At 44.9% G+C, this 14,556-nt stretch overlaps 1 protein-coding gene across 2 annotated transcripts in view; it reads right to left on the bottom strand.

Annotated features, from left to right (window-relative positions):
- The window catches only part of LOC138667131 (uncharacterized), a 38,687-nt gene extending 27,379 nt beyond the window's left edge, over positions 1 to 11,308 (bottom strand). For both annotated transcript variants that reach the window (XM_069755441.1, XM_069755440.1), the window contains exon 1: positions 11,210 to 11,308. In XM_069755441.1, the coding sequence (XP_069611542.1) occupies positions 11,210 to 11,267 (58 nt within the window). In that variant the 5' untranslated portion in view covers positions 11,268 to 11,308. The remainder of the gene's footprint in view (positions 1 to 11,209) is intronic.
- Positions 11,309 to 14,556: the final 3,248 nt, after the last annotated feature.

The raw sequence follows: 14,556 nt of genomic DNA on the forward strand, positions 1-14,556 counted from the left end.
ACTGAGGCATCATACTGTGTGTGAGGAAATGTACAACTGGGCATCATACTGTGTGTGAGGAAACGTACAACTAGGGCGTCATACTGTGTGTGAGGAAACATACAACTGAGGTATCATACTGTGTGTGAGGAAATGTACAACTGAGGCATCATACTGTGTGTGAGGAAATGTACAACTGAGGCATCATACTGTGTGTGAGGAAACGTACAACTGGGGCGTCATACTGTGTGTGAGGAAACGTACAGCTGAGGTATCATACTGTTTTTGAGGAAATGTACATCTGGGGCATCATACTGTATGTGAGGAAACGTACAACTGAGGCATCATACTGTGTGTGAGGAAAGGTACAACTGAGGCATCATACTGTGTGTGAGGAAACGTACAGCTGAGGTATCATACTGTGTGTGAGGAAATGTACATCTGGGGCATCATACTGTGTGTGAGGAAACGTACAACTGGGGCATCATACTGTGTGTGAGGAAATGTACAACTGAGGTATTATACTGTGTGTGAGGAAACGTACAACTGAGGCATCATGCTGTGTGTGAGGAAACGTACAGCTGAGGTATCATACTGTGTGTGAGGAAATGTACATCTGGGGCATCATACTGTGTGTGAGGAAACGTACAACTGGGGCATCATACTGTGTGTGAGGAAATGTACAACTGGGGCATCATACTGTGTGTGAGGAAATGTACAACTGGGGCATCATACTGTGTGTGAGGAAATGTACAACTGAGGCATCATACTGTGTGAGGAAATGTACAACTGGGGCATCATACTGTGTGTGAGGAAATGTACAACTGAGGCATCATACTGTGTGAGGAAATGTACAACTGAGGTATCATACTGTGTGTGGGGAAACGTACAACTGGGGCATCATACTGTGTGTGAGGAAATGTACAACTGAGGCATCATTCTGTGTGTGAGGAAACGTACAACTGGGCCATCATACTGTGTGTGAGGAAACGTACAGCTGAGGTATCATACTGTGTGTGAGGAAATGTACATCTGGGGCATTATACTGTGTGTGAGGAAACATACAACTGGGGCATCATACTGTGTGAGAGGAAATGTACAACTGAGGCATCATACTGTGTGTGAGGAAATGTACAACTGGGCATCATACTGTGTGTGAGGAAACGTACAACTAGGGCGTCATACTGTGTGTGAGGAAACATACAACTTAGGTATCATACTGTGTGTGAGGAAATGTACAACTGAGGCATCATACTGTGTGTGAGGAAATGTACAACTGAGGCATCATACTGTGTGTGAGGAAACGTACAACTGGGGCGTCATACTGTGTGTGAGGAAACGTACAGCTGAGGTATCATACTGTTTTTGAGGAAATGTACATCTGGGGCATCATACTGTATGTGAGGAAACGTACAACTGAGGCATCATACTGTGTGTGAGGAAAGGTACAACTGAGGCATCATACTGTGTGTGAGGAAACGTACAGCTGAGGTATCATACTGTGTGTGAGGAAATGTACATCTGGGGCATCATACTGTGTGTGAGGAAACGTACAACTGGGGCATCATACTGTGTGTGAGGAAATGTACAACTGAGGTATTATACTGTGTGTGAGGAAACGTACAACTGAGGCATCATACTGTGTGTGAGGAAACGTACAGCTGAGGTATCATACTGTGTGTGAGGAAATGTACATCTGGGGCATCATACTGTGTGTGAGGAAACGTACAACTGGGGCATCATACTGTGTGTGAGGAAATGTACAACTGGGGCATCATACTGTGTGTGAGGAAATGTACAACTGGGGCATCATACTGTGTGTGAGGAAATGTACAACTGAGATATCATACTGTGTGTGAAGAAATGTACAACTGGGCCATCATACTGTGTGTGAGGAAACGTACAACTGAGATATCATACTGTGTGTGAGGAAATATACAACTGGGTCGTCATACTGTGTGTGAGGAAATGTACAACGGAGGCATCATACTGTGTGTGAGAAAATGTACAACTGGGGCATCATACTGTGTGTGAGGAAATGTACAACTGAGGTATCATACTGTGTGTGAGGAAACGTACAGCTGAGGTATCATACTGTGTGTGAGGAAACGTACAGCTGAGGTATCATACTGTGTGTGAGGAAACGTACAACTGGGGCATCATACTGTGTGTGAGGAAACATACAACTGAGGTATCATACTGTGTGTGAGGAAATGTACAACTGGGGCATCATACTGTGTGTGAGGAAACGTACAACTGAGATATCATACTGTGTGTGAAGAAATGTACAACTGGGCCATCATACTGTGTGTGAGGAAACGTACAACGGAGGCATCATACTGTGTGTGAGGAAATGTACAACTGAGGTATCATACTGTGTGTGAGGAAACGTACAACGGAGGCATCATACTGTGTGTGAGGAAACGTACAACTGAGGTATCATACTGTGTGTGAGGAAACGTACAGCTGAGGTATCATACTGTGTGTGAGGAAACGTACAACTGGGGCATCATACTGTGTGTGAGGAAACATACAACTGAGGTATCATACTGTGTGTGAGGAAATGTACAACTGGGGCATCATACTGTGTGTGAGGAAATGTACAACTGAGGCATCATACTGTGTGTGAGGAAATGTACAACTGGGGCGTCATACTGTGTGTGAGGAAACGTAAAACTGGGGCGTCATAATGTGTGTGAGGAAAAATACAACTGGGGCGTCATACTGTGTGTGAGGAAAAATACAACTGGGGCGTCATACTGTGTTTGAGGAAAAATACAACTGGGGCGTCATACTGTGTGTGAGGAAAAATACAACTGGGGCGTCATACTGTGTGTGAGGAAATGTACAACTGGGGCATCATACTGTGTGTGAGGAAATGTACAACTGAGGCATCATACTGTGTGTGAGGAAACGTACAACTGAGGCATCATACTGTGTGTGAGGAAATGTACAACTGAGGTATCATACTGTGTGTGAGAAAACGTACAACTGAGGCATCATACTGTGTGTGAGGAAACTTACAGCTGAGGTATCATACTGTGTGTGAGGAAATGTACATCTGGGGCATCATACTGTGTGTGAGGAAACGTACAACTGGGGCATCATACTGTGTGTGAGGAAACGTACAACTGGGGCATCATACTGTGTGTGAGGAAATGTACAACTGAGGTATCATACTGTGTGTGAGGAAACGTACAACTGAGGCATCATACTGTGTGTGAGGAAATGTACAACTGAGGTATCATACTGTGTGTGAGGAAACGTACAACTGAGGCATCATACTGTGTGTGAGGAAACGTACAGCTGAGGTATCATACTGTGTGTAAGGAAATGTACATCTGGGGCATCATACAGTGTGTGAGGAAACGTACAACTGGGGCATCATACTGTGTCTGAGGAAACATACAACTGAGATATCATACTGTGTGTGAGGAAATGTACAACTGGGGCATCATACTGTGTGTGAGGAAATGTACAACTGAGGCATCATACTGTGTGAGGAAATGTACAACTGGGGCATCATACTGTGTGTGAGGAAATGTACAACTGAGGCATCATACTGTGTGAGGAAATGTACAACTGAGGTATCATACTGTGTGTGGGGAAACGTACAACTGGGGCATCATACTGTGTGTGAGGAAACGTACAACTGAGGCATCATTCTGTGTGTGAGGAAACGTACAACTGGGCCATCATACTGTGTATGAGGAAACGTACAACTGAGATATCATACTGTGTGTGAAGAAATGTACAACTGGGCCATTATACTGTGTGTGAGGAAACGTACAACGGAGGCATCATACTGTGTGTGAGGAAATGTACAACTGAGGTATCATACTGTGTGTGAGGAAACGTACAACGGAGGCATCATACTGTGTGTGAGGAAACGTACAACTGAGGCATCATACTGTGTGTGAGGAAACGTACAGCTGAGGTATCATACTGTGTGTGAGGAAATGTACATCTGGGGCATCATACTGTGTGTGAGGAAACATACAACTGGGGCATCATACTGTGTGAGAGGAAATGTACAACTGAGACATCATACTGTGTGTGAGGAAATGTACAACTGAGGTATCATACTGTGTGTGAGGAAACGTACAACTGAGGCATCATACTGTGTGTGAGGAAATGTACAACTGAGGTATCATACTGTGTGTGAGGAAACGTACAACTGAGGCATCATACTGTGTGCGAGGAAACGTACAACTGAGGCATCATACTGTGTGTGAGGAAACGTACAGCTGAGGTATCATACTGTGTGTGAGGAAATGTACATCTGGGGCATTATACTGTGTGTGAGGAAACATACAACTGGGGCATCATACTGTGTGAGAGGAAATGTACAACTGAGGCATCATACTGTGTGTGAGGAAATGTACAACTGGGCATCATACTGTGTGTGAGGAAACGTACAACTAGGGCGTCATACTGTGTGTGAGGAAACATACAACTGAGGTATCATACTGTGTGTGAGGAAATGTACAACTGAGGCATCATACTGTGTGTGAGGAAATGTACAACTGAGGCATCATACTGTGTGTGAGGAAACGTACAACTGGGGCGTCATACTGTGTGTGAGGAAACGTACAGCTGAGGTATCATACTGTTTTTGAGGAAATGTACATCTGGGGCATCATACTGTATGTGAGGAAACGTACAACTGAGGCATCATACTGTGTGTGAGGAAAGGTACAACTGAGGCATCATACTGTGTGTGAGGAAACGTACAGCTGAGGTATCATACTGTGTGTGAGGAAATGTACATCTGGGGCATCATACTGTGTGTGAGGAAACGTACAACTGGGGCATCATACTGTGTGTGAGGAAATGTACAACTGAGGTATTATACTGTGTGTGAGGAAACGTACAACTGAGGCATCATGCTGTGTGTGAGGAAACGTACAGCTGAGGTATCATACTGTGTGTGAGGAAATGTACATCTGGGGCATCATACTGTGTGTGAGGAAACGTACAACTGGGGCATCATACTGTGTGTGAGGAAATGTACAACTGGGGCATCATACTGTGTGTGAGGAAATGTACAACTGGGGCATCATACTGTGTGTGAGGAAATGTACAACTGAGGCATCATACTGTGTGAGGAAATGTACAACTGGGGCATCATACTGTGTGTGAGGAAATGTACAACTGAGGCATCATACTGTGTGAGGAAATGTACAACTGAGGTATCATACTGTGTGTGGGGAAACGTACAACTGGGGCATCATACTGTGTGTGAGGAAATGTACAACTGAGGCATCATTCTGTGTGTGAGGAAACGTACAACTGGGCCATCATACTGTGTGTGAGGAAATGTACAACTGAGATATCATACTGTGTGTGAAGAAATGTACAACTGGGCCATCATACTGTGTGTGAGGAAACGTACAACTGAGATATCATACTGTGTGTGAGGAAATATACAACTGGGTCGTCATACTGTGTGTGAGGAAATGTAAAATGGAGGCATCATACTGTGTGTGAGAAAATGTACAACTGGGGCATCATACTGTGTGTGAGGAAATGTACAACTGAGGTATCATACTGTGTGTGAGGAAACGTACAGCTGAGGTATCATACTGTGTGTGAGGAAACGTACAGCTGAGGTATCATACTGTGTGTGAGGAAACGTACAACTGGGGCATCATACTGTGTGTGAGGAAAAATACAACTGAGGTATCATACTATGTGTGAGGAAATGTACAACTGGGGCATCATACTGTGTGTGAGGAAACGTACAACTGAGATATCATACTGTGTGTGAAGAAATGTACAACTGGGCCATCATACTGTGTGTGAGGAAACGTACAACTGAGGCATCATACTGTGTGTGAGGAAACGTACAGCTGAGGTATCATACTGTGTGTGAGGAAATGTACATCTGGGGCATCATACTGTGTGTGAGGAAACATACAACTGGGGCATCATACTGTGTGAGAGGAAATGTACAACTGAGACATCATACTGTGTGTGAGGAAATGTACAACTGAGGTATCATACTGTGTGTGAGGAAACGTACAACTGAGGCATCATACTGTGTGTGAGGAAATTTACAACTGAGGTATCATACTGTGTGTGAGGAAACGTACAACTGAGGCATCATACTGTGTGCGAGGAAACGTACAACTGAGGCATCATACTGTGTGTGAGGAAACGTACAGCTGAGGTATCATACTGTGTGTGAGGAAATGTACATCTGGGGCATTATACTGTGTGTGAGGAAACATACAACTGGGGCATCATACTGTGTGAGAGGAAATGTACAACTGAGGCATCATACTGTGTGTGAGGAAATGTACAACTGGGCATCATACTGTGTGTGAGGAAATGTACAACTGGGGCGTCATACTGTGTGTGAGGAAACATACAACTGAGGTATCATACTGTGTGTGAGGAAATGTACAACTGAGGAATCATACTGTGTGTGAGGAAATGTACAACTGAGGCATCATACTGTGTGTGAGGAAACGTACAACTGGGGCGTCATACTGTGTCTGAGGAAACGTACAGCTGAGGTATCATACTGTTTTTGAGGAAATGTACATCTGGGGCATCATACTGTGTGTGAGGAAACGTACAACTGAGGCATCATACTGTGTGTGAGGAAACGTACAACTGAGGCATCATACTGTGTGTAAGGAAACGTACAGCTGAGGTATCGTACTGTGTGTGAGGAAATGTACATCTGGGGCATCATACTGTGTGTGAGGAAACGTACAACTGGGGCATCATACTGTGTGTGAGGAAATGTACAACTGAGGTATTAAACTGTGTGTGAGGAAACGTACAACTGAGGCATCATACTGTGTGTGAGGAAACGTACAGCTGAGGTATCATACTGTGTGTGAGGAAATGTACATCTGGGGCATCATACTGTGTGTGAGGAAACGTACAACTGGGGCATCATACTGTGTGTGAGGAAATGTACAACTGGGGCATCATACTGTGTGTGAGGAAATGTACAACTGGGGCATCATACTGTGTGTGAGGAAATGTACAACTGAGGCATCATACTGTGTGAGGAAATGTACAACTGGGGCATCATACTGTGTGAGGAAATGTACAACTGAGGCATCATACTGTGTGTGGGGAAACGTACAACTGGGGCATCATACTGTGTGTGAGGAAACGTACAGCTGAGGTATCATACTGTGTGTGAGGAAACGTACAGCTGAGGTATCATACTGTGTGTGAGGAAACGTACAACTGGGGCATCATACTGTGTGTGAGGAAACATACAACTGAGGTATCATACTGTGTGTGAGGAAATGTACAACTGGGGCATCATACTGTGTGTGAGGAAATGTACAACTGAGGCATCATACTGTGTGTGAGGAAATGTACAACTGGGGCATCATACTGTGTGTGAGGAAACGTACAACTGGGGCGTCATACTGTGTGTGAGGAAAAATACAACTGGGGCGTCATACTGTGTGTGAGGAAAAATACAACTGGGGCGTCATACTGTGTGTGAGGAAATGTACAACTGAGGCATCATACTGTGTGTGAGGAAATGTACAACTGAGGCATCATACTGTGTGTGAGGAAATGTACAACTGGGGCGTCATACTGTGTGTGAGGAAACGTACAACTGGGGCGTCATACTGTGTGTGAGGAAAAATACAACTGGGGCGTCATACTGTGTGTGAGGAAAAATACAACTGGGGCGTCATACTGTGTGTGAGGAAAAATACAACTGGGGCGTCATACTGTGTGTGAGGAAATGTACAACTGGGGCGTCATACTGTGTGTGAGGAAATGTACAACTGAGGCATCATACTGTGTGTGAGGAAACGTACAACTGGGGCGTCATACTGTGTGTGAGGAAATGTACAACTGGGGCATCATACTGTTTGTGAGGAAATGTACAACTGGGGCATCATACTGTGTGTGAGGAAACGTACAACTGGGGCGTCATACTGTGTGTGAGGAAATATACAAGTTGGACGTCATACTGTGTGTGAGGAAATGTACAACTGGGGCGTCATACTGTGTGAGGAAACGTACAACTGGGGCGTCATACTGTGTGTGAAGAAACAAACAACTGGGGTACCATACTGTGTGTGAGGAAACGTACAACTGGGGCGTCATACTGTGTGTGAGGAAATGTACAACTGGGGCGTCATACTGTTTGTGAGGAAACATACAACTGGTGTGTCATACTGTGTGTGAGGAAACGTACAACTGGGGCGTCATACTGTGTGTGAGGAAATGATGCCCATCGTACCAGGACCACCCCTGGGTGAGCATAATATAACCTCTTTTTCTCATCCTATACGATACATTGGGGGCTTATTTACAGCATTCCAGAATGCTGTACATAAGCCCCTGATGCTTTTGGGCTTAGCTCACCTTCCATTTTGGGTAGTGACAGGTTCCCTTTAAGGGAACAAGGAACTGCCACTTTTTTGAACACATTGCTTGAGCTGTCATGGGGCAATTGATTACAAGAGCTCACACAATTTGTGATTGCCCGGTACATGTAGGCTTGCCTTCCAATTACCATAGATCCAATGGGAATGCTGGGGCTGGGGAGCCATCCTGCTGTCCTGGGAGGTCTGCCGCATGTGATACTTTTAACTGAATCTGAGTCTTTAGGATATAGATGTAGTTGAATATAGTGGTGGAGCGGGGAGTATTCCTTCAAGGCTCCACCATTCATCTGAAGATCAGCATCGGCTGTATGATGACAACACTACATGGCGCCAAATGCTCTGAAACACTCAAGCGCAGCTCTGCCCCATGAGAACATGGCTAGGTGGGCCCACACTAAATGGGGAATGAGGCACTGTGGAGCATCAAACTGTGTGGGGAGCAATATCGTGGGATTATACTGTGTGTGGAGCACTATAGTGGGATCATTCTTAGAGTGGGGGAAGTGAGCACAGCATAATGTGTAAGTGAAGCACTATGGGGATATCATTTCATCAGGGCACTGATGGGATTTCATAATGTATAAAAGGAGGTGCTGTGGTGGTGTGGCACCCCAGGAGTTCGGGTACCACAGTGATGCTGCCCTCCTCTCGGGGAGGGTAGTGCCATGCCTGGAGACAGGAGGGATCACCTTTTGCAGGTAATCTTGCACACAACACCTTCTGACTCCAGGCCAGAAGGGGGATCGCAAAACCTGGTTTTAGGGCCGCTTCCCTAGATCCATCCTCGTCTGGAGGAGGCGTCAGGCAGTCAGGGAGAGACAAAAGACAGGGAAGGAGCTGAGGAGAGATCAAGGGCTAGTGGAGGCGGCGATTGGGCTTCCTTTAAGCCAGAGTGCAGAAACTGGGCACTGGGAGCCCGAGGCTGTGGGGAACTGCAAGCCCCATAGCAGAACAGGAGGACATAGGACTGCATGTTAATTGCCCACACCAAACCTGAGGTACAGCAGCATTCTAGAGCCTGGAGTCACTGTGTCAGAGACCCCTAGAGCACGGCTCAGGCTGTCTACTGTTCCTTGTTAGGACTACAGGCAGCAAGGGACCAGAAACCAGGGCATAAGTGGAAGGCCCCAACCTGACCTGCCAAAGAGATCTCTACTTGTTTGCAGACTGCCTGGACTCCATCTCTACCTGTACCTGGTACCCTGGACTGTGCTCTGCAACATCACTAAACCAGGTGAAGATTGCAACCCTGCGTCCTCTACTTATTCACTGGCGACCCACCATCCTTGCCACTCACACCTTGGGAGCCCTGGGGACCCCGCTTCACCTGTGGGAAGCGTCACCATCCATCCACCATACCATCATCCCAGAGAACCCCATTAAGTGGCGTCAGTCCCTACTGACCGAGAACCACAGTTGGCATCACAAACATAGACTTTATTAAACCCTTAAAAGACAATCCCCTTTAATTTGAGTGCCCAGGGCACGGATGGGTTGCTGCCACCATGACCATCCCTTTAACCACGACTGGACCTGATGCCGAGTACCCCAGGCCCTGGCGGGTGACTCAGTGGCATCATGAGTAGGGGGCATCATGGATGCATCATAATGAGTGTGATGGGACATCATAGTATGTGGAGGAGCAAAGAGAGGGCATCATACTTTGAGGTGAAGGGCATAAGAGGAGTATAAAACTATGTGAGGACATCAAGGGGCCTCACAAGGAGCATTACTTATGTGTGGGCACACAAAAAAAACTGCATGGAGTTTGGGGTTAGGACTGTGGCTTAACTGTTTATAAAAAATGTGTCCCCAGCTCCTGCCTTGCAGAGTTGGGAGCTATGATTAGTAGCAGATTCTTTAAGGTTTGCATGGAGCCTCCTTGGATTGGACACTCAATGAGCCTTAGGTCACTGGTTCATCAATTCTCCTTTCTTGCACCACTTTGGTAGGTGCTAACCATTCTATAATGGTAACACCTCAAAACTCCCATCAATCAATGAAGAGCAATAGATATCACATTCCCACTGATTTAAAAGAAAGCTCCATCAATTGACCTTGGATATAAAGTCATGGTGATCAATAGAACTTTATAGGACCTTTCATTCTAATAGATCCTTTCTAATACTAACTACAAATATCACCAAATAAAATGTCGGAAGATGGCTTAAATGGATTATTTTCCCTACAACAGTTGTTACTTTTGCAAAGATATGTGATCTGTTTTGGTCCTACCGCTGGAACTACCACTAATCACAAAAAGAGTTGTCCCATGTTCCCCATGTCACTGTCTAGCGGTGGTCGTGTATCTGTACTAGCGCTTCACTCACATAGGACTTTCTTTTTACCCATTCTGGGGACTGGCGAGGGTCTTATAGATCTGTAATAGTCAATTGAGTGTCGACCACCCATGCACTACCACGCCACTAAACCGGCACTTTAGGACCTCTGTTCCCAGGATTGTTGGGGGGTCCCGTCTAACAGATCCCACCCATCATGTGGACAAATTACACATTTTATTTATGCCATAAGCCATTTGAAAAAGACAATCCTTCAGTAAGCTTGAGTTTTGATGTCGGCAAAGACTTGACATATACCTTGACCAAACCAAGGTGAACCATCCACATGTAAAGGACATTATCTAATTCTAGACACATAATCCAGAGTTAGAAAAACCAGTTTGTAGTCAGAGATGAATGTAAACGAGGATGACAAATACTATCAAACAATCCCAAGTATTATGGGCAAGCCATAGAAAAACCTGAAGACCCCAAGAGAATGAGTAACCTTCTTGAAGAAAACTATTAGTATGGTCGCCCTTAGGATGACCCAACCATGAATGTACTTACAACTCAGATGGAATCCAGCCACCAGCAAAAGTGAAAACACAGCTTTGGGTTCCACCATTATTAACCTTCAGGGGATCTTCTAGGAAAGGTGACTTGGTCTGCTACCTCTAGAATGAGCATCTACCTTCTACGAAAGCCAATACTTATATACAGTATGTCATGCATTATCCAGACCTAGCCCTACAGTTAGCATCTTTCTCCACCCTTATTTGTTGTAAAATCATTCCAGGGTCAGGAAACACTTACTGAGGGTGACAGGAAGGTCCACACCTAAAAATTACTGTCCATACACCAGTTTTTATGGGTAAGATGTTAATCACTAATAAGGCAGGGTCTGGGAGTCAGAGTTGACTGAGCACGCTACTCCCACTAATCTCTCTTATTATCCCGCTATTCCATTTTTTGTTCATATAGAGAGTATGATCATAACGAGCCCCACTGAGCCGCACAACTGGAAGAGCGAGACAAACTGCAGAAGAGAGAGTGTGATCCGTGAGCCAATGAGCAAGGATCTAAGAGAGATTTCCATAAATCCTATGAATGTTAGGTCCTTTTACACCTTAACTGCAACTCTATAGTTACAAGAGTTCAAGCTGTGCTAAATTATTTTTAATTACTTAGTTTACTATATTTTATCGTTTTATATTTTTTATCCTATTATCCTTTAATCCTGAATACATCAGTAAGTTTGCCTTTACGGCCACAATGAAAAAGAGGATATATTGTGAGCACAAAAAGGAACGAAAGAGTAAGGATGTGTGATAGGTATAAAAAAAACTTCTTTACTGAAAACACAACCACAATTTTTTTTTTTGTTTGACTTGGACCTATTGATATTGACTCATTCACATCATTTTTTGGGGAAGTACAAGTAAAACGAATCATTTTTTATTATCTGACGTTCATCCATTGTTTATCTCTGTGTTCGTTTTTACCATTGTGTGCCATTCTGTTTTTCTTGTTTTACTCATACGCAAAAAAAATAAAGTTTCTGAGCTTCTTCTAACTCTTAACCTAGTGGACAACACTAGAATGCAACATGGATGTCATCCATACTTTGTCGGTTTCTTTCATGGTCAAATTACAAAATCAGAATAAGGCCTAAAAGAGTGAAAGACAATGATGGACTGGGATGTCTACTGGGTTCTTCAGATTCATCTTTCTTTGAAATCTTGCCATACAGAATAATTAGTATTATCATTATAGGGTGAGTCTGGGTTGGAAAAACATATAAACTAAAATGCTTTAATTGTTTAGTTCCTAGACATCGTCATCGTGAAAATTGCCTCTCTTTACTGTGATCACTGACAACAGGTTGAACATTAGATGGTTGTGTACTGACAATCTGTGTCGTAGGGTAAAAATATTCACTTCACTCAAGTCATTACCATTTCCATTCTGAGCACTGAGGTCATCATTGAGTACAGACAGTGCTATGATGTCATTACTGGGACCATGCAGTGCACTGATGTCATGTTTCAGTTCATACAATCCTGTGATGTCATCATTAGGTCCATACAATGCTGTGATGTCATCACAGCATCCATATAGTGGAGTGACATCATTACCAAGCTTATATAATGCAGTGAGGTCATCACTAGAGTTGAGTGACTTTTACTTTTTTCGGATTGAGTCGGGTTTCGCGAAACCCGACTTTGTTAAAAGTCGGGTCAGGTGAAATCGGCCGATTATTGCGAAAAGTCGCGGGCCGGCTGAAACACGAAACCCAATTCAAGTCAATGGGGAATCAAAGTCGGCAGTGAGTGGAGGACAGGAAAACAACCACAGTGCCCATTTTAATGCCAAAAACATAAATTCTTATTTCTTAAGCTTGTCAATCTTAATTTACTTTATAATAATAGTTAGGCATTGAAAACTGGTGGTCATTTGGCTAAAGTTGTGGGGGGGGTAGGGCTGGCTCAAGATTTTCGTGGGCCCAGGAAACGCGGAATACGTCACGGTGGTGGAGCAGGGAGAGGTAAGTATTTCAATTTTGCAAGTGCTGTGATCCTGAGCAAGCAGCGGGGCCCACTCGTTGGCACTGGCACAGGGCCCATCATAGTACGGCGGTATGTTTGACGGCGGGTGGCGCCTCCCACTGGCAGAGACACTTTTGCGTACTATGAGGGGCCCTGTGCCAGTGACGTCACCAACGAGTATGCCCCCCCACCTGATGAAGGAACCTGCACTTTCATCTCCACCTTCCTCTTTGTCCCCGTGTAAGGTGGTATAGTATGCGGGAAGGGGAACCTGACTTTCAGCAGGGTCAGATTCTGGCTGTGTAGCGTGCACGGGGAATGTAGTGGTCTGGGTCAATGTACCAGCAGACTCATCTATCAGTGGCTGGGCAATGGGCAGGATGAGGAGGAAACACAGATATAGGCCCAAATAATAAAGTAGGCTAAATGCAGTTCAAAATTGGTCACAGGACTAAACTGGTGGCATAGCTTTGTTCTGTGGAGGACAACTGTAATGAGTGGCAGACACAGTCAGTAGGCCCAAATAATAAAGTAGGCTAAATGCAGTTCAAAATTGGTAGCAGGACTAAACAGGCAGCATAACTAGGTACTGGGGTGGGCTCCTCTGCTGAGTAGCAGACAGTGGTAGTAGGCGCAAAGTATTAACTGGTCTAAATGGAGGTCAGGGCCCCTGTATATTTTAACTATCATCTATCATTTCAACAAATTTGTATTGGCAGTGCCATTAAAGGATTTAACAGCACAGACTACACAGTGGTGGAGCAGGGAGAGGTAAGTATTGCAAGTGGTAGAGCACTGTTCGAGCTGGGGGGGGAACACTCTCTCGTGGGAGGCGGTACTGGCACAGGGCCCCTCATATTAAGACGGTGTGTCTGATATTGGTTGTGCACCACCACAGTCAGAGACACTTCATTGTACTATGAGGGACCCTGTGCCAGTGCCGTCGCCCAAGAGTGGGTGCACCCACCTGTCCAGGCAAACGGCACTCGCACGGGTGCTTATGCCAGGTGGTGACCACGGCCCTGTGGGGGGAGTCGGACCATTAAGTAAGGTATAAAAATGGCCTATGGTGGACATTCAGCAGCTGCAAATGGCAGAATTAGAGCAGTCAGTAAGAGGAGGCCAAAAGCAAAACATTTTTCAGGCAAGCTACATGTCAGCATGAGAAGGTGGGGCAAAATAATTTGAAATCCATGATTGATTCATTTTAATGAAGGTTAGATCATCAACATTCTGGGTAGCCAGACGTGTCCTTTTTTCAGACAGTATTGAACCAGCAGCACTGAAGACTCTTTCTGAGAGCACACTAGCAGCTGGGCAAGCGAGCTCCTGTAATGCAACACAATGTAAGTGGCAGAAAGTGGCTGG

This window comes from Ranitomeya imitator, chromosome 2 (genome assembly GCF_032444005.1).
Source record: "Ranitomeya imitator isolate aRanImi1 chromosome 2, aRanImi1.pri, whole genome shotgun sequence".
NCBI lineage: Eukaryota > Metazoa > Chordata > Amphibia > Anura > Dendrobatidae > Ranitomeya > Ranitomeya imitator.